At 45.4% G+C, this 18,921-nt stretch overlaps 1 protein-coding gene across 1 annotated transcript; it reads right to left on the bottom strand.

The window, feature by feature from the left end:
• Positions 1 to 11,208: 11,208 nt before the first annotated feature.
• LOC130119616 (protein starmaker-like) lies at positions 11,209 to 18,641 on the bottom strand. The gene is made up of 3 exons (XM_056288171.1): positions 18,380 to 18,641; positions 17,548 to 17,717; positions 11,209 to 15,927 (listed from the first exon to the last, which is right to left on the bottom strand). The coding sequence occupies exons 1-3, from the start codon at positions 18,632 to 18,634 to the stop codon at positions 14,190 to 14,192; spliced, it is 2,163 nt and encodes a 720-aa protein (XP_056144146.1). The 5' UTR covers positions 18,635 to 18,641; the 3' UTR covers positions 11,209 to 14,189.
• Positions 18,642 to 18,921: the final 280 nt, after the last annotated feature.

Genomic DNA, 18,921 nt, shown 5'->3' with positions numbered 1-18,921 from the left:
ACACAAAAAAATGGCAATCGGAACAAACCAAAAAAAAAAAATGTAAAATTCGGGCGTCTACAGACACAATTGGCCATGTATGCGGTGGTTGGGAAGCCAGATGTGAAGAGTATGGCAATCGGCCAAGTACAGTTGGGGAGAATGGGGGGCATGTAAAATATTAACCTGAAGTTCATAGTGCCTTAATACGGGATCAGGAATCAGGAACAATTTATTGTCGTTTCTTTCGTTTACTTGCGTACACAAAAGAAACAAAATTTTGTTTCACCCAGCCCACAGCAGTGCGACACAAAAGATAAAAACACACATCCAAAACTTCCAAAAACGACACCACCAAAACATAGAAAAACATGGAGAACAAAGCAAAAAAAAAAAAAAACAACAACACACAAACAGTTAACAACACTGTCAACTCAGTGCAACACAGTCTAAAAAAATTACTGTCCAGAGAGCAAACGCCAGCCAGGATGACTGTCGGAACTGCTTGTCTGCATGGGCTAGCAGTTAGCTTAGCCTGCTCTGCTGTCAAGGGCGCACCGCGTGCCCTCAGTGCTTCCTCTTCGAGTGCAGCTCCAGGCAGGGCCGTGGTCCCTGGGCCCACCGGACACAGCAGACCAGGCTCCCTCAGCCGAGTTAGACACCTTCGACACACCTCCCCGCACTCCACACGACGAAACTAAAACACAGTCAACACTAGGCAAGGCCGCCGCCAGACCGCCCACTGTGTTATCGGAATTGCCAGTCTGCATGGGCTAGCAGTTAGCTTAGCCTGCCCTGCTTCCGTGTCCCGTCAGACTGCCCCCGGTGCTTCCTTGCCAGGTGCAGCTCCAGGCAAGGCCATGGTCCTGGGGCCCACCGGAGGCGGCAGACCAAGCTCTCCCAGCTGATCCAACGCTAGCTCTCCCAGCCATTAAACGGGGGAAAAAATTTAAGATCAAAATAAAAACTTCACAAAAGGCACAAACTTAGAACAGTCCCGGCATTTTTGGGCGGGCTTTAGGGGGCCAGGCCCGCCCTAGGAGTCAGTAGTGACCGCCCTGGATGAACGAGCCTGTCACCAATCCCACTTCCCACCAACCACTAGTCTTATGTGCACAACATTTTTTTATCCATGGGCTACTATAATTAAAAGTCGTCGTTTTGAATATACATAACTCATGAATAGAAATAAAAATGTGTTTGGTCGGAATTTTATAAAAATAATTTTAAATGGATTTGATTGATTTGTCATAAATGATCCGGTTTAAAGGGAAATGATCTGGTTGTGCTAAGAGTCAGACATCAAATGGCCGACAAGGCTTTGGTTGACAAATCTTAGCTGTTAAGGTCATTTGTAAACATCTAGTGCGAATAATATGGATATATGGCGTTTCTTTAATCAACGACCACCAAGGTTAGTAGAAGAGGGTGGCAACGTAGGCAAAAGCCCAAGATGTAGTTCGGAAGAGGTTGACCACACTGCTGAGGCTGACATTAGCCCCCTCAGCAATGCTAGCCAAGACCGCAACGGTCTTCACAGCTGGTCGAACCAGGGGATATTGGCATTGAGAAACCCAGGTTCTTGTAGGGGTTGAAGTGATTGCAGATGGGGAACAGCTGAGATGGTTGTAGATGGGGCACAGCTGAGGGGATGAGTGACCGGGGAAATGCAGAGCCGTGCTGCCAGTCTGCTAGCAGACAGCATCAGAGGCGCCGTAGGGTGCGCCGTGCCCATTGGGAGGTGCTGGGGACCTCGGGGTCTGAGTCCGGTGATGGGGAATGTGAACGTGCCCCAGCTCTGGTGGTGAGGAGTGGAAACTCAGGCGAAGCCGAGCGCCGTGGAGGCACAGAGGGAATGGAAGAGGTAGGTTGCAGGGGTTATGAAAGTGAAACCGTAACAGGACCGCCCCCCTACAGGAGCCCCCTGGCGGCCGACCAGGTTTGTCAGGGTGAGCTCGGTAGAAATCCCGGAGGAGACTGGGATCCATGATGAGTCGGGGAGACAGCCAACTGCGCTCCTCCGAACCATAGCCCTCCCAATCCACCAGATATTGGAAGCCACAGCAACGCACGTCCAGCAGCCACCGCACCGTCCACTGTGGGTGGCCGTCAACCAGTTGGAGGTGGAGCAGGGACAGAGGGCATAAGAGGGCTAGATGAGACTGGCTTGAGCTTGGACACATGAAAAACTGGGTGAACCTTCAGAGAGGCAGGGAGGATGAGACAAACAGCCGTGGGGTTGATGAGGCTGTCAACAACATAGGGACTGATGAAGCAGGGTGACAACTTCTTGGAGGTGTCCAGGAGCTGGAGAGGAAGGCCCGCTGTGGACAGCCAAACCTTCCGCCCAGCTTGGTAGGCAGGAGCCAGAGTGCAGCGTCGGTTTGCTCCCCGACAGGTGCGGTCATTGGACCGGAGCAGGGCGGCCCGTGTGGTCTTCCAGACCCTAGGCTTGTGGGAACCCCCACTTCGACCTCTTGACTAGCAAACACTGGAGGCTGGTACCTGAGAGAGCACTCGAAGCGGGAGAGCCCGGTAAATGCGCTGGGCATGGTGTTCAGGGCGTATTCAACCCAGGGCAGGTCGTCACTCCAAGAGGAGGGGTGCTTGGCCGCAACACAGTGGAGAGCCGCCTCCATGTTCTGGTTGGTTCGCTCGGCCTGCCCGTTAGTTTGAGGGTGGTAGCCGGAGGAGAGACCGATGGTGGCATCGATTCCCCGACAGAAGGCTCGCCAGACATGGGAGGTGAATTGGGGTCCACGGTCCAACACAATGTCACGGGGCAGACCATGAGGCCGGTACACATGCTCTGTAAGCAACCTGGCAGTCTCAGCAGAAGACGGAAGCTTGGGGAGGGCCACCAGGTGCACAGCCTAAGAGAAGCGATCTACCACAGTGAGAATGGTGGTGTTACCCCGAGAGGGGGGCAAACCAGTCGCAAAGTCCAAGGCTATGTGGGACTAAGGACGGCTGGGCATGGGAAGAGGGTGCAGCAGGCCCGCCGGGGCTTGGTGTGAAGCTTTACTGCAGGTGCACACCGAACAGGTCCCGACAAACTCCCGGACGTCGGACCTGATGGTGGGTCACCAGAACCGTCGCTGGATGAAGGCCAGGGTGCAATGGAGGCGTACCGACTGGAATCGCCCCATTGGAGGACCAGGACCGAACCCTGTCAGGAACAAAGAGACAATGTGGGTGTCCGTTTCCTGGATTGGGCTGAGTGCATTGGGCCCACTTCACCACAGTCACAATGCCCATGGTGACCAGCCCCACCACCCGGGCCACAGGGATAATGGTATCCAGAGACTCAGTAGTCCCTTTAACTGGGAACAAGCGGAAGACGGCGTCCGCCTTGGCATTATGGGAACCCGGGCAGTAGGTGAGGGTGTAGTCGAAATGAGTCATGAACTGGGCCCAGCGTGCCCGGCGGTCGTTGAGGCATTTAGCCGACCTGATGTACGTCAGGTTCTTGTGGTCAGACCAAATGATGAAGGGGTGCTCGGCACCCTCCAGCCAGTGGTGCCACTCTTCCAAGACAGCCAGCAGCTCCCTGTTGCTGATGTCATATTTGGCCTCAGCAGGGAGGTAGTGGCGAGAGAGGAACGCACAGGGGTGGAGATTCCGGTCCTCTGCAGACCGCTGGGACAGGACGGCCCAGATGCCTGTGTCAGAGGCATCCACCTCCACAATGAAATGCCTGGCAGGGTCAGGGTGAAGGGGGATCGGGGCTGTGGTGAACCGTTGCTTGAGGTCGGCGAAGGCATGGTCGGTGGCAGAGGACCAGGTGAAAGTGCGGAGAGTGGAGGTGAGCTGGGTGAGTGGAGTAGCGACCTGGCTGTAGTCGCAAATGAACTGCCGATAGAAATTGGTGAAGACGAGAAAGCCCTGGAGCTGCTTCCGTGTGGTCGGCTGGGGCTAGTCCACAACGGCCTGGATCTTGCGGCGGTCAGGTCTGGTGGCTCCACCCTCCACAATCAGGCCAAGAAACTCCACTGACGAGGCATAAAAGGTGCACTTCTCTGCCTTCACGAAGAGCCAGTTCTCCAGGAGGCGTTGGAGAACCATCCGGACATGTTGGGGGTGCTCCTCCGGGGTCCGGGAGTACACTAAAATATCATCCAAGTAGAGGACCATGAAGACGTCGATCATGTCCCGGAGGACGTCGTTTATGAGTGCCTGGAAGACCCTTGGGGTGTTGGTGAGGCTGAAGGGCATAACCAGGTACTCGTAATGGCCTTGGGGTGTCTTGAACGCTGTCTTCCACTCGTCACCCCCCTGATCACAGACAAGGTGATAAGCACTCCGGAGGTCCAACTTGGTAAAGATGGAGCTCATGAGAGAGAGTGGGTATTTGTTCTTTACAGTGATGTTGTTGAGTTGTCTGTAATCAATGCAGGGCCGGGGTTCTCCACTCTTCTTCTTGACAAAAAAAAGCCCGCTGCCACCAGGGAAAACGAGGGCCAGATGAGCCCCTCGGCCAGACACTCACCGATGTAGGCCTCCATGGCTGCCTTCTCAGGAAGGGAGAGGTTTTAGAGATGACTGGCAGGGAGAGGTGACCCAGGAATGAGCTCGATCGCACAGTCGAAGGGATGCATGCAAACCACAAGGGATTTGCATTAACCTAGCCATTAATAAGGAATAAAAATACTCATATCGTCCGTATGGATTGAAGTTTGGAAAGTTGTCAATATAGACATGTTCATGTGTTACTTATCATATAAAATAAGGATACGTTTACATTCGGTCACTTGCCCGTATCAGTTGATGAAATTATCTTTTTCTTTACATAGTCCATAGCTTTGGCGGCATCCACGAACTCTTTCTCCTCGTTGTTGTGGAAAATGAAGAATCTAGCAGGGAAGAGTATTCCATAACGGATTCCTGGTCTTCCTTGGAGCATCTTCCTGAAAGCCGCTCTGGCTTTAGCGACGTTGGTTGTGTAGTCCGGAAATATGGCAATTGGATTGCCGTTGTAGTTGAGTTGGCCAGTGGCCACCCCGATCACGGGCCTTCCTCAGGTGTCCCTGTCATTGTGTAATTTTGCAATGATCACACGCGGCTTGTCTCCCGGATTTCTCTGTGTCAGACTTCGGTGTCAGTGCTCGATCTGTATATCTTTGCCCATGTGGAACATTTCCTTAAGAAGTTTGGAAACTGCCGCGGGAGAGCTTGATCCTGGTTGCTCAGCAACCCCCATGATCCGAATGTTACTTCTCCTCATCCTCCCCTCCATGTCCTCACAATTTTCTTTTAAGTCTTCGACCTGCTTTTTGAGGTTTGTTACAGTGATTTGTACAGATACTACTTCATCCAACCATTTTGATAGTCCTTCCTCGACCGCTTTTACATTAGCTTTAACCTGATCTATTTCTGCGTGGATTGCGGTTGCAGTGTTAGTCATTTCAGTTTTCACTGCCTTTATTTCATTTTTCAAACCTTTGAAATCATCCGCTAAAGCCCACTTCAGCGCTTCCCTTATTATAGAGGATATATCTTTTCTTAATGAGGAGAGGATATCAGCTTTGATCGATGCAATGTCCATGGTTGGACTTACCGCAGGTGTGGGTGAGGCTTGATCAGGGTTACCTGAACTCTTCACCTGTAGATTGTTGGGCCTTGCGTTGATCGGACCGTCGTATTTATATTTTCAAAAATTGGACGCCATCCGCGTTGTTTTTACTGATCTTCAGCTATACTTTGGTTTATTAATAACAGATTTAAGTATTTTGCATAAACACTTAAAAAATTATATGTCATTAAAATATGGAATTAGCAAGGATTCTGCAGGAGCCCTAAAAAGTAGGTCTTACTCCATTTGCCGCCCAACCGGAAGTCCGCTGACACACGATTTTAAAAGTTACAATTTCAAAACTATTAAAAGAACCAAAAGTAAAAGGAATACAAGTGTAATGGTTCTTAAAGGCAGTTACTATACCCCCACCACGACCTGTTAACCTGGGTGTTTTCAGAAAATTATAGCTGGGTAGGCACAGCTCCACTAGAAGGGAGAACTCCCAAGGTTTAAGCCAGGTCTCAGAAGTCAAGTTTGAGGGAAGTAATTAAATCATTGAGAATAAAAGACTTATTTGACATGGACTGGGCATTTAAAAGAGCAAAAACAACTGGAATAAGGGGCTTAGTTGGACTAAAATCACTACAGTGGTCTCACTGCCAGGATTGGTAGTGTATGGCACTGAATCTTATATTAGTTAAACTCATGATGATTACATTATCGGACTCATTGAGCCGGCAGATAAATTTATACATAAGATTTCTTACAACAGCCTGAAAGGTATTGACTCCTGCAGCCACAAACATTTCACTTACACTACACCATCTAGGTCTTTTTAGTAGTATTCTTGCATCATTATAAGCTACTCGAAGTCTCTGTAAGCTTGCTTTTAGTAGTTTGACCACAGGTGTGCAGTATAAAGTGGTTTATAATATGTTCTGAACAGAGACATCTTCACACTAACTGAACACATACCAAACTTGTGTGACAGAGTGTTTGCTTGTGCATATATCATGCGGCATTGCCTATAAATATCGTTGTCATTTGTTCAGTAATATAATATCCAAGATATTTCACCTTATTACATACCCCAACATTATTATCAGACAATTTAAAATTAGGAAATCCATCCATCATCCTCTTTGGTTCTGCAGATTATGACAACACTCTTACTAGCATTGTATTTGATATCATGCTCCACACAGAACATATATTAAGGAGCTGCTGGAAACCAGCTCTACAGGGACTAAGGATCACAAGGTCATATATGGTTCACCAAGGTATTACCAATTATGCACCCAGTGGTACAGGCTTTCAACTGCTTGGACAAATCACCAATATATAGATTGCAGAGAACTGGAGACAAAATCCCCCCCTTGTCTGACACCATTGCTGACCCCAAATGGGGCTGAAACACTATTAACCCATTTCACACGCATAGTCTGGTGGCACACCAATAAGCCAGGATTCTCACGATGTATTTAGGCACCCCCCTTTGACTCAATTTAACAAACAACTTTCTATGATTAACACGATCAAAAGCTTTATAAGCATCAATAAAACACATAAGAACTGATGAGTTTTGTTAACAATTTCCTCTAAGGCATATATACATAAGTCGGTGCCATGTTTAGCTTTAAAAGCAGACTGGTTATCCATGGAGTTGATAAACTCATGCACTCTATCCAGCAGGATTCCTTCTAGGACTTTTGACAGTATACTGGCTAGAGCTATAGGCCTGTAGTTATCTGGGCTGCATATTTTACCAGCTTTGTCCTTAATGACTGGCACTAACAGAACAGACAACATTGGGTTTGGTAACAAGCCATGGATCATAAAGCCAGTAAAACAAATAGCAAGGAGAGGAGCTATCCTCGGACTGGCATAGTTAAGGTGTTGAGCAGTATTATGACCTAAACCACTTGCTTTGATAACAGACAGCTTGTTTATAGCTTGGTACACCTCATGTGACATGATCACCATTGAATCCATCCATCCATCCATTATCCGAACTGCTTAGCTTGCTCTCAGGGTCACGGGGATGCTGGAGCCTATCTGAGCTCAATATTGCCCACCTTACACAGATCATTTTGTACATAGCTGAATAAGGTACTATAATGTTGTCGCCATAACTCAGCAATATTGTCTGTACCAGAGATACCATCATTAATGCATGGTAGAGATGTTTTACAGTTGTTGAGAAGTCTCACTTCTTTCCAAAAATGAGCAAAATTGTTTCCTAGCAGCTTCTTCGCAATGGAATCTGCCCTCGTGGCTTGCTTATTTTTACAGATGAAGCGAATGGCATACTTGTATCTTGCATTAGTGAGCTTCTTGTGTTAAAGCTCGCAAAATTGTTTCCTAGCAGCTTCTCGGCCATGGAATCTGCCCTCATGGCTGGCTCATTTTTACAAATGAAGTGAATGGCATACTTGTATCTTGCATTAGTGAGCTTCTTGAGTTCAAACTCATGCCCTTGTCTGGGTCTGCCTTGCCATAGCCCATGATTTAAAGGTTTCACGGACTTCTTCATGATACCATCTCATCTCATCTTATCTCATTTCATCTCATCATCAGCCACTTGCTTCTCCGGGATCGGGTCACAGTGGCAGCAAGCTAAGTAGGGCACTCCAGATGTTCCTCTCCCCAGCAACACCCTACAGCTCCTCCTAAGGGATCCCAAGGCGTCCCCAAGCCAGATTGGACATGTAGTCCCTCCAGAAAGTTCTGGGTCTACCCCGGGGTCTCCCCGCACTTGGACATGCCCGGAAAACCTCCAAAGGAAGGCGCCCAGGAGGCATCCTAATCAGATGCCCGAACCATTTCAACTGGTTCCTTTCAACGTGAAGGAGCAGCGGCTCTACTCCGAGCTCCCTCCAGATGTCCGACCTACTCACCCTATCTCTAAGGCTGAGTCCAGACACCCTACGGAGGAAACTCATTTCAGCCATTTGTATCCATGATCTCACCCTTTCGGTCACTACCCAAAGCTCATGACCATAGGTGAGGATTGGAACGAAGATTGACTGGTAAATTGAGAGCGTTGCCTTCTGACTCAGCTCCCTCTTCACCACAACAGTACGGTAAAACGTCTGCATTACTGCTGATGCTGCACCAATCCACCTGTCAATCTCCTGCTCCATCCTACCCTCACGTGTTAACAAGACCCCGAGATACTTGAACTCCTTCACTTGAGGCAATAACTCATCCCAACCCGAAGGGAGCGATCCACCATTTTTCAGTACAGAACCATGACCTCAGACTTGGAGGTGCTGACTCTCATCCCAGCCATTTCACACTCACCTGCAAACCACCCCAGTGCACGCTGATGAAGTCAACAAAACCACATCATCTGCGAAGAGCAGAGATGTAATTCTGAGGTTCCCAAAACGGACACACTCCTCACCTTGGCTGCGCCTTGAGATCCTGTCTATGACTATCACAAACAGAATCGGAGACAATGAACAACCTTGGCAGAGTCTGACACCCATCGAAATCACGTTTGACTTTGTGTCGAGAATGCGGACACAGCTCTGACTTTGCAACCCGGCATCACGCCAAAGCGTGTAATACACCCGCCGGTCCAATGTGTCAGTGTCACGGTTTGTCTCCGCTCAGGCGTGAAAAGTACACGCATTTATGAAGGTGCAGTGCCAGCAGGGGGCTATGATTAAGAGTTAAAGGCAGGTTAGGGTTAGGGTTATGGTTGGGGTTAGGGTTCGGGGAGAGATTTTGAAAACTGCTCTATGCTTATTTTCCTCCATGGGGAGTTGCTGGCATTGAGTTAATCATTGCTCCCTGCTGGCACTGCACCTTCATACACGCGTGTACTTTTCACACCTGAGCGGAGGCAAACCGTGAGACTGACATGTTGGACTGGCGGTTGTATACCACGCTTTGACGTGATACTGGGCTCCACTTTGGTTATACGTACAAGGACCGGAGGTTCGACAATCAGTCGGCGCCTCCTTTCCAGCACCCTAGAGTAGACTTTCCCAGGGAGGCTGAGCAATGTGATGCCCCGCTAATCAGAGCATACCCTCAGGTATCCTTTTTTAAATATGGGAACCACCACCCCTGTCTGCCACTCCACAGGTAGTGTCCCCGACCTCTGCACGACACTGAAGAGGCGTGTCAGCCAAGACAGCCCAACAATGTCCAGAGCCATCAGCATCTCAGGGCTCTCTCCTGCTTCCCCTTCCCGAATCACCGGATGATTTGCCAGAACCTCCTTCTTCATGATACCCAGCTACATTATTATGATTACTTCAGGGCACCACGCTTACTTCAACAGCGAGCATATTTGTTTAGCTTTCCTTCTCACTAATGAGTGTGCTGTGAAAAACAACAACCTTTGTTGTGTTTTTATAACTATTGTAATGATAATGGTACAAAATGATGTGACAACGCATATATGCACAATGCCCAGATGCCCCGACCAAACACACACACCCCCCAAGCCACCACAGCACCTAAGCCCTCCAGAAGATGGTGCTGTTAGTTTTTTTTTCTGTTAAGTGATGATGTTTACTTAAACGACAATATTTTGTTTGGTGCTATAATAAGATAAATTAAAAACATATGCATGGAATATGAATATGACTTGGTCTGAATCCACGCTGATCAGGATGACTGATAGAAACCATAATAAAGGACCAATCTGAGATCATTTTGGAATTATATTACATTGTTTGATGATCCTGAACTATGATTCCTGTCTTTGTTTGCCTATGTGGCTTCCTTTTCATTGGATTATTACTAGTGCTGTATCCTCTCTTGTACGGATTTCTTTTTAGTTTATAGCCATTTTATTTGTATTGGTGGCATCACTGGTGAAATGTCTCATTTGATATGGTAACTTGTCATGTACCAACCTTTTCAAAATCAATAAAAAATGTGAATTAAAAATAAAAGTATGTCTTGGCCTGGAAAAAAATTCAGTCAGAAGATTTTTTTTTGCTTTAATCCCGACAGCATCCGTGTTGGGGATTTTTTGATCTATGAAATAGAAAAAGATCGAACAAGAATATTGAATTTAATCTTAAATTAACATGCGTCAGTCAGAAAAATATAATTAGAATATTTTCAGCAAATAATAAAAGTAATCAGAAACTAGAAGTAAAATATTGATCACAATGAAACTAAGGCTGCTATTTCATAGATTATAACATTTTTCATGGGAAAATTGCCTCACAAAGCCATGCACTTTTAAAATTTCATAATGATAATTTTACTTATATTGCGCAAAGTGCTTCACAAATAGGATAAAATACACATACAAATACAAGTATACAAACATACATACATATGCATGATACATAGAAAAAATGAAAGGACACGACCAAAATGAACAAAACTAAAGGCAAACAGAGTATAAGGAACGCCTAACCTTGCCCATGTTCTTTACCAACTGAGATACACTGACCAAGACCACTGATAAGCATCCATAATAAAAAATAAAATACTAAGCACTTAACTCATAATGCAAGGTACCCAAAAAACTTCAAATTAAGGCAGAGAAAAAAATGTTCGCCTGTATCAGTGAGTTCCAAGTTCGAGTTATGAAGCCCCCATGAGGTATAAAAAAAATGCTGAACAATTTAAATAATAAAAATTGATAATTAAGATTTATAGGTATTTTTGCGCGAGCGGGTAGTGTAGCAGTCTATTCCATTGCCTACCAACACGGAGATCTCCGGTTCGAATCCTTCCGGCTTGGTCGGGCGTCCCTACAGACACAATTTGCCGTGTCTGCGGGTGGGAAGCCAGATGTGGATATACTACACTATATGGACAAACGTATTGGGACACATTACACCTACAGGAGATTTTATGACATCCTATTCTAAATCCATAGGCATTAATATGGAGTTGGTCCCCCCTTTGCAGCTATAACAGCTTCCAGTCTTCTGGGAAGACTTTCCACAAGATTTTGGAGCGTGTCTGTGGGAATTTTTGCCCACTCATCTAGAAGAGCATTTGTGAGGTCAGGCATTGATGTTGGACGAGAAGACCTGGCTTGCAATCTCCATTCTAATTCATCCCAGAGGTGATCGATGGGTTGATGTCAGGGCTCTGTGCAGGTCAGTCAATTTCTTCCACACCAAACTCACCCAACCATGTTTTAATGGACCTTGCTTTGTGCACTGGGGCACAGTCATGCTGGAACAGAAAAAGGCCCTCCCCAAACTGTTCTCACAAAGTTGGAAGCATAGAATTGTCCAAAACGTCTTGGTATGCTGAAGCATTAAGATCTGGAACTAGCGAAATTCCTCACTGTCAGGTGAAAAGAAGCGGCTGGCGACTCCACGTGTATCCGGAGGAGACATGGTATAGTCTCCAGCCCTCCCCAGATCGGCAGAGGGGGTGGAGCAGAGACCGGAACGGCTCGGAAGAACGGGGTAATTAGCCGGGTACAATTAGGGAGAAAATCGGGGCAAACCCCCCACCACCACCACCAAAAAAAGAAGCGTTACAGGTATTTTAATGCATATTATTGTATTAGCTTTTGAAAAAAAATGTTGATTGTTTAGTAGGTTTCTTAAAAGCTACAGATTTTTAATAAAAATAATTGCTACTACTAAACAATCAACAGTTGATAACACTGCAATTTTGTAAACTCATTGTGACATGTACAGCATGGCTTGTGTCTATATTATTGCCACTGGATGCACATTTGCTAGAATACATCAGATCTATGGTATTTACATTATGACAGACTGTTACCCTCATTTTTAACCTGTTTTCAAAATCATATAATTTATGAAACCAATAATGATATTACAATTTATACTTTCGAGAATTATTTGATTGACATTGTTTATATTCAATCATGCTAATGTTACCAGCCTCAGGTCTAGGGGTGCCTGAGCCAGTAGCTAAAGTTGCTGCACAGTCCTGAAATGGCTGTGGAGCATTAAGGAACAGACACGGGTTTAGTATGTTATCAACTCAAGCGCCATATTTATTCTGCCTTGTCACAATCATATTCCATTTCAGTGGTATTCTTCTAATTCGTTCAATTCAATGCAAAATATTGTAGCGAATTCAGGGGGGCAACCACAGGAACTGCCGCGGCCGAGACGCGAACCCGTATCGCCCGCACCGCAGGAGACATCGCTAATCGCTCGACTAAAGTGTCAGATCTACCTACTAGCGGGTCTACTTATTCATGCACGTTACACTACCCCCCTCCTTCGGGAAGCGTGTCCCTGCGCTTAAGCATGTCAGCTCCTTCACGCCTCTGGGCGCATACGCTTCCGATGGCCTTAGGGTCTCACCATCCCACTTCTGACACCAATGTAGCCAATTCGAGGGGGGCAACCACACGAACTGCCGCGGCCGAAACGCGAACAGTTATCGCCCGCACCGCAGGCGACATCGCTAACCGCTCGACTAAAGGGGTCTCGCGTCCTGCCTGCGGCAGTTCCTGTGGTTGCCCCTCGGATTCGCTACAACATCATGGTCATTAGCCCAAAACAATAAAATAAACAAAACAAAACAAAATAAACATACATGCTCTTTAAATGCTACTATCTTCAGTAGTTGCTTTGGATTACGATCATATTTCAATCACATACATCCCACTTAACATTCAACCTGACCTTCACAAGTCAATATGGTTGGCTTAGTGTTCTCCTTACTGAAAATAAGTTGTTTCAACTACCAGAACCTTAGCAATGACAATACTTTCATGTATGTGAAATACTACAGCACAACTGCAATGGCAAAGGTAATAAAAATGATCAAATAACATGACATTGCATGTCAAATGCATGAAAATAATGAAAACTATTCAATAACAATACAAACGTTTCTACATATATTTCCATTCTTCAGAGAACCACTTCCGTCTCCAACTACCATACACTAATTCCATTTATAAATCCTGAGCACAAAACGAGATACTTTTCCCTCACTCGAGGAACTGATCAATACTCCTCTGTATGTTGTTACCTTCAGAATATGGATGAAAAAACAAACAAGCATTCTTTCATACCTCATGTCTTTTCACATAGTAATTTCGAGATGAGCTACACAGTAAAACAATAGGCTAGATGCTAATATTCGCTAGCAACTACACTCGACATCAAAACAAGATTCAAATTCAGTCTTAGAACACTTATATCGTCCACAACGCTAGCCGAATGCTTATCTGACACTTGGGTTTTCTGTCAACCCGTTCTTAGTTGTTTTACACCATATTTTACGTACCTGTGGCGCAGTAAGGAACGGACACGGGTTTAGTATGCTATCGACTCAAGCGCCATATTTATTCTGCCTCTGACGTAACCAACACGGCTTGAGTTGGGTGTTTCCCTACTGTACCCGGTATTACAGTGACATCTGCTGTCACCAGAAGATAACAACATTTAAATGAATTGACGTATAGAAAGAAGACTATTTATAAAGGAGCTGGCGATTTACATGTTTTAGATTTACAAAAAAAAATAAGGGGGGGTGTCGGTTTTTATTTAACTTTCGATAGAGGCTATTTTCCCACCCGCTACACTAACAATGGGGGATAGATAGGCCATCCTTGAAATGCCATACACAATGCAAGGATGCCAATCAACTGAACTTGGTCATTATCTCGAAGTAGAGGGACGCACCGAACTAAATGGTGAGACTCCAGTGGCTAGTTGCCATCGTGCCAAAGTAGCTACAACATGAGGCCTGCAAGCTTATTTGTTTTTCATGGTTCATTCTTTTTAAATCTTCTTGACTTTTTGTTTTCCTTGACCTTTCGTTTGGATTTCTTTTTCCCATCTGTTAAAATTGGAGTTGCAATGAAAATAACTGTGGAATGATCAGAGATTGTGTGATCTTCGACATGGAGATTTGAGATTACCACATTCCTGGTGATGACCAAGTCTAAAGTGTGCCCCCTTCTATGTGTTGGCTCATTTACATGCTGTTCAAGATTGTTTAGCAGCAAAAGGAAATAGAACTCAATAGCAGAGGATTGCATGCCATTATCAATGTGAATATTGAAATCACCAGTGATGATTATGTGCTCATAGATTTCAAAACTGTAATTCAAGAGCATCTGAAATTCATCCAGGAAACAGTGGAATTGTCCTCTGGTGTACCCTGGTGGATGGTATATATTAATTACCAAGATGGGTGTGTCATCATTCTGCAGAACCACAGCAACATATTCAAAAGTTGTAATGTGGTCAAAGTAAAGTCTGTCATCCTGAAATGCTCTTGAGAATTGAATTGCTACACCTCCTCCTCTACCTTCCCTTGCCTCGTGATGGAAGGTAAAATCTGGGGGCGAAGCTTTAATTAGTATGTCATCTCCACTGCCGTCTTGTAACCATGTCTCTGTTGATAAAAAGACGTCAATATTGTTATTTCGTATGAGCTCTAAGACTTTAGCCCACTTCTTAGTCAAAGACCGAATATTGAGCAATGCCATCCTTATACCAACACCCTGGTTTTGTTCGCTGTTTCTCTGTTCCTCGCGCTCCAGCTCGTGTCGCTCCCCCCTCTTTATTTCATTTTCTGACAGCTTCCCTTGATAACGCTCACTCTGTTTTACACCCTTAATCTTCTCATCTCGATTGCTTGCTCTCTCTACCTCGCTCTCTTCCTCCGAATCTCGATTGCTCTCTCTGTCTTCCTCACTCTCTGAGTGTGAATCTTGATCACTCGCTCTCTCTTCCCCGCTCTCTTCCTCCGAATCTCGATTGCTCTCTCTGTCTTTCTCACTCTCTGAGTGTGAATCTTGATCACTCTCTCTCTCTTCCTCGCTCTCTTCCTCCGAATCTCGATTGCTCACGCTTTCTTCCTCACTCTCTGAGTGTGAATCTTGACCACTCTCCCTCTCTTCCTCGTTCTCTTCCTCCGAATCTCGATTGCTCTCTCTGTCTTCCTCACTCTCTGAGTGCGAATCTTGATCACTGTCTCTCTCTTCCTCGCTCTCTTCCTCCGAATCTCGATTGCTGTCACTGTCTTTCTCACTCTCTGAGTGTGAATCTTGATCACTCTCTCTCTCTTCCTCGCTCTCTTCCTCCGAATCTCGATTGCTCACGCTGTCTTCCTCACTCTCTGAGTGTGAATCTTGACCACTCTCCCTCTCTTCCTCGTTCTCTTCCTCCGAATCTCGATTGCTCTCTCTGTCTTTCTCATTCTCTGAGTGTGAATCTTGATCACTCTCTCTCTCTTCCTCGCTCTCTTCCTCCGAATCTCGATTACTCTCGCTTTCTTCCTCACTCTCTGCCAGCACAAGATTTCTCACTCTCTCCTCTTTGCTTGCTCCCTGTGAACAATGACAACTTGGTTTTGTATAGCGCCTTTTAAGGAACCAAGAGACGCTTGAACCATGACTATCTTTCTCCTCTTGATCACTCTCTTCTTCCTCACTCTCTTCTTCTGAGGAAGTGTCGGTGTCCTCTTGAAGTTTGGCCATCTCATCAAATGTCCTCCTGTATAACAAATAAGAAGTGAAGAACAATTTAAGTTGATTTTGGTAGCACCATTGTCAATAGTGGTGATGCCAATGTCCATCTAATAGTCACAATAGGTTACAGAATAATAGATTAAAAAATTAAACCAAAAAAATTAAAATGATTTATTCAGTCATCATAATATAGTTTTGAGTTACAAGTGTTGTCAGAGACACGTGTATTGGGGAGGGATCGCTGAGATTTTGCCGATCATTCATCCCAACTTCAACATTGTTATCGTTGGATTTTGGTATACATTTCAGCGGCCTTTAAGACTGAATTGATTTTATACAGGAACCTACTCACAAACGTGGATGCTTTCTTTTTTCTTTTTTTCTTTCTTTTTTGCATTTTCCCTCTTTTAAAAACCGCATCCACTAATCAAAAATGAAGGCTAAAAGTTGCACGATTAACAACTGACTATTAAAATTGACACATTTGCCATATTTACTTTCTTACCGGTGAAATATGGAGAAAATCCTGCTGTTTCAGTAAGTAATTGTGTCCCAAAAATGTTGGTACGCAAAAGTGCCTCTTTTCGTATTATCTGCTGCGCATGATTTATTTTGACCACGCATGCGCACCAGTTATGTGCACATCTGTATGTGTGCGCGCGTACATATATTGTAGCGAATTCGGGGGACAGCCACAGGAACTGCCGCAGCCGGGACGCGAACCCGTATAGCCCACACCGCGGGAGACATCGCTAACCGCTCGACTAAACGGTCTGACCCATCAGCCAAGGACCAACGTGTCTACTTATCCATGCACGTTACACCGAAGGCCCTTCCCTAACGGGTCGGCTAATGGGCCCTGCCTGCCGCCCAATGACTGCTGGGATAGGCTCCAGCATCCCCGCGACCCTGAGAGCAGGATAAGCGGTTTGGATAATGGATGGATGGATGGATGTACTTAGCCAATTACCCCACTCTTCCGAGCCGTTCCGGGCGCTGCCCCACCCCCTCTGCTGATCTGGGGAGGGTTGCAGACTACCACATGCCTCCTCCTGTACATGTGGAGTCACCAGTCACTTCTTTTCACCTAACAGTGAGGAGTTTCGCCAGGAGGATGTAGCGCGTGGGAGGATCACGCTACCCCCGAACAGGCGCTCCGACCGACCAGAGGAGGCGCTAGTGCAGCGACCAAGACACATACCTACATCCGGCTTCCCACCCGCAGACACAGCCAATTGTGTCTGTAGGGACGCCTGACCAGTCTGGGTGGCGTCCACATGGATGCTTTCTGAATCTTGAAATTAGTCAGGGACTCTATGGATGTATGTTTTGCTAAAATTGCAATACCTAATCATTTTCGTGAACTTTGTACTGATAAGACAAGCATTTATTAGCATTGAGCGCTACTGAAACGTTATCTTGAATAAGCAGTGTTTGATAATTTTGCTGCTCTGTTGAAAGATGGTTACAGAGTAAAAAAAAAAGTCAAATATAAATCTATAAACCAACAATGAACAGACAACCCTACTTGCTTGAAATTGCAGTAGGACAGAATGTGATCGGAGAAAGAAGGAATTGCAGATGCAGCATATTTCTGAAGACAACCCACGGATGGTGGCATATTCTAATGAGTAAAACATCTTACTGGATTTCATCAAGTTCTTCCCTCAGTGTTCGACAGGCATTTTCAATTTCATCAGCTGTATCCCTCAATGATTGGCTGGCTTCAGTCACATGCTTTTTTTCAATCATGTCCTTCCAGTTGTCGATTGCCTCAGGAAGTGCAAATGCCAGTCCAACTGCCCCTCCTACCAGCTGTAAATGATTGGGAGGAAAAAAGTCCATGTTTGTCTTTTGATGCCACAGAGACAATTATTTGTGTAGATTTCAGAAGGCAAGATGACATATAGAAAGCTAAAGATTTGGCCTATAAATAAACGTCAATTACAGAGATTTTCTAGATTTCTCAACATCTCATCAACTCATGACATTGGTGTGGCAAACCAGTTATGATTTGAGCATTGGTGTGGGAGTAAGACATAGCTCAGCTTGGCAATTAGTATACACTGGTGCCCAGTTTATATGAATATAAGTATGAGTGTGTTTTTAAGTGAACTAGACCAGAGGATAAGCCATTCGCCTAATACACTAAAAAGGTCTGAGACTGTGCAGATTATGTTCCGCTACAGGTGCAATAGTAACTAGTCATTCCTCAATTCCCTCTTTGTATCCTGTTTGTACTAACAAATTCCCAGTGGGTCAAGTGGTAGGTGAACTTTCATTAAAGTTACAATTATCATTGTGGCCAGTATGAAAAATAAGCCTTTCCTCCCCTGGGAACACCTGGTAGGTAACAAAGGTAGGTTATGAAATCTATTTTTTACACAAGAAACCGCATATATGAAAGTGCATTAGCTTAAAAAAAAAAGTAGTCCTATGTACTTGGTCATGTGAATTATAGATTATCAGAAGCTTACCATGGCTCCTCCTTTAAATGCTGTTTTGAATCCAGCTTTAGAGACATCCTTAATGAGTTTCTGAGCTCCTTTTGTGATCAATCTTTTGCTTGTTTGTTCATTAACTATAAATGTGGATATTGCAAATATGCTGACAAATCCAATTAGCACTTCAGGTGACCTAAAGGCCGGCCTGTGCCTCATCCCCATGTGTTTTCGGTAAAAATATAACTTTGGTTCATATTGAACTTGCCGCTTCCTCACACGACATCTCATTCCACTCCGTTTGGCCATTGCTCTGAGAATCCAATCCACAACGTATTGATCCATATCAGTCGCCTCCTGGTCATTTCGCACTGCCTCTCTCTCATCAATTAACTTCTGAAACAGTTCCTGTATTTTGCTTCCAAGTTCATTACTCTTCTTTGCAAGTTTTTCTGCATCTCTCATGGTGCAGCCTGATAGATAGTTCTCAATAAGTGTAGCACTCACACTAACTGTGACCCCAGTACCACAGTACGCTGTCCCTAACACCCCTAACAATGGAGCTGCAGCCCCTCCAG

This window comes from Lampris incognitus, chromosome 10, assembly GCF_029633865.1.
Source record: "Lampris incognitus isolate fLamInc1 chromosome 10, fLamInc1.hap2, whole genome shotgun sequence".
Taxonomy (NCBI): Eukaryota; Metazoa; Chordata; class Actinopteri; order Lampriformes; family Lampridae; genus Lampris; species Lampris incognitus.
The sequence above is the reverse complement of the archived record's forward strand: the minus strand, read 5'-3'. Positions and strand labels throughout refer to the sequence as shown.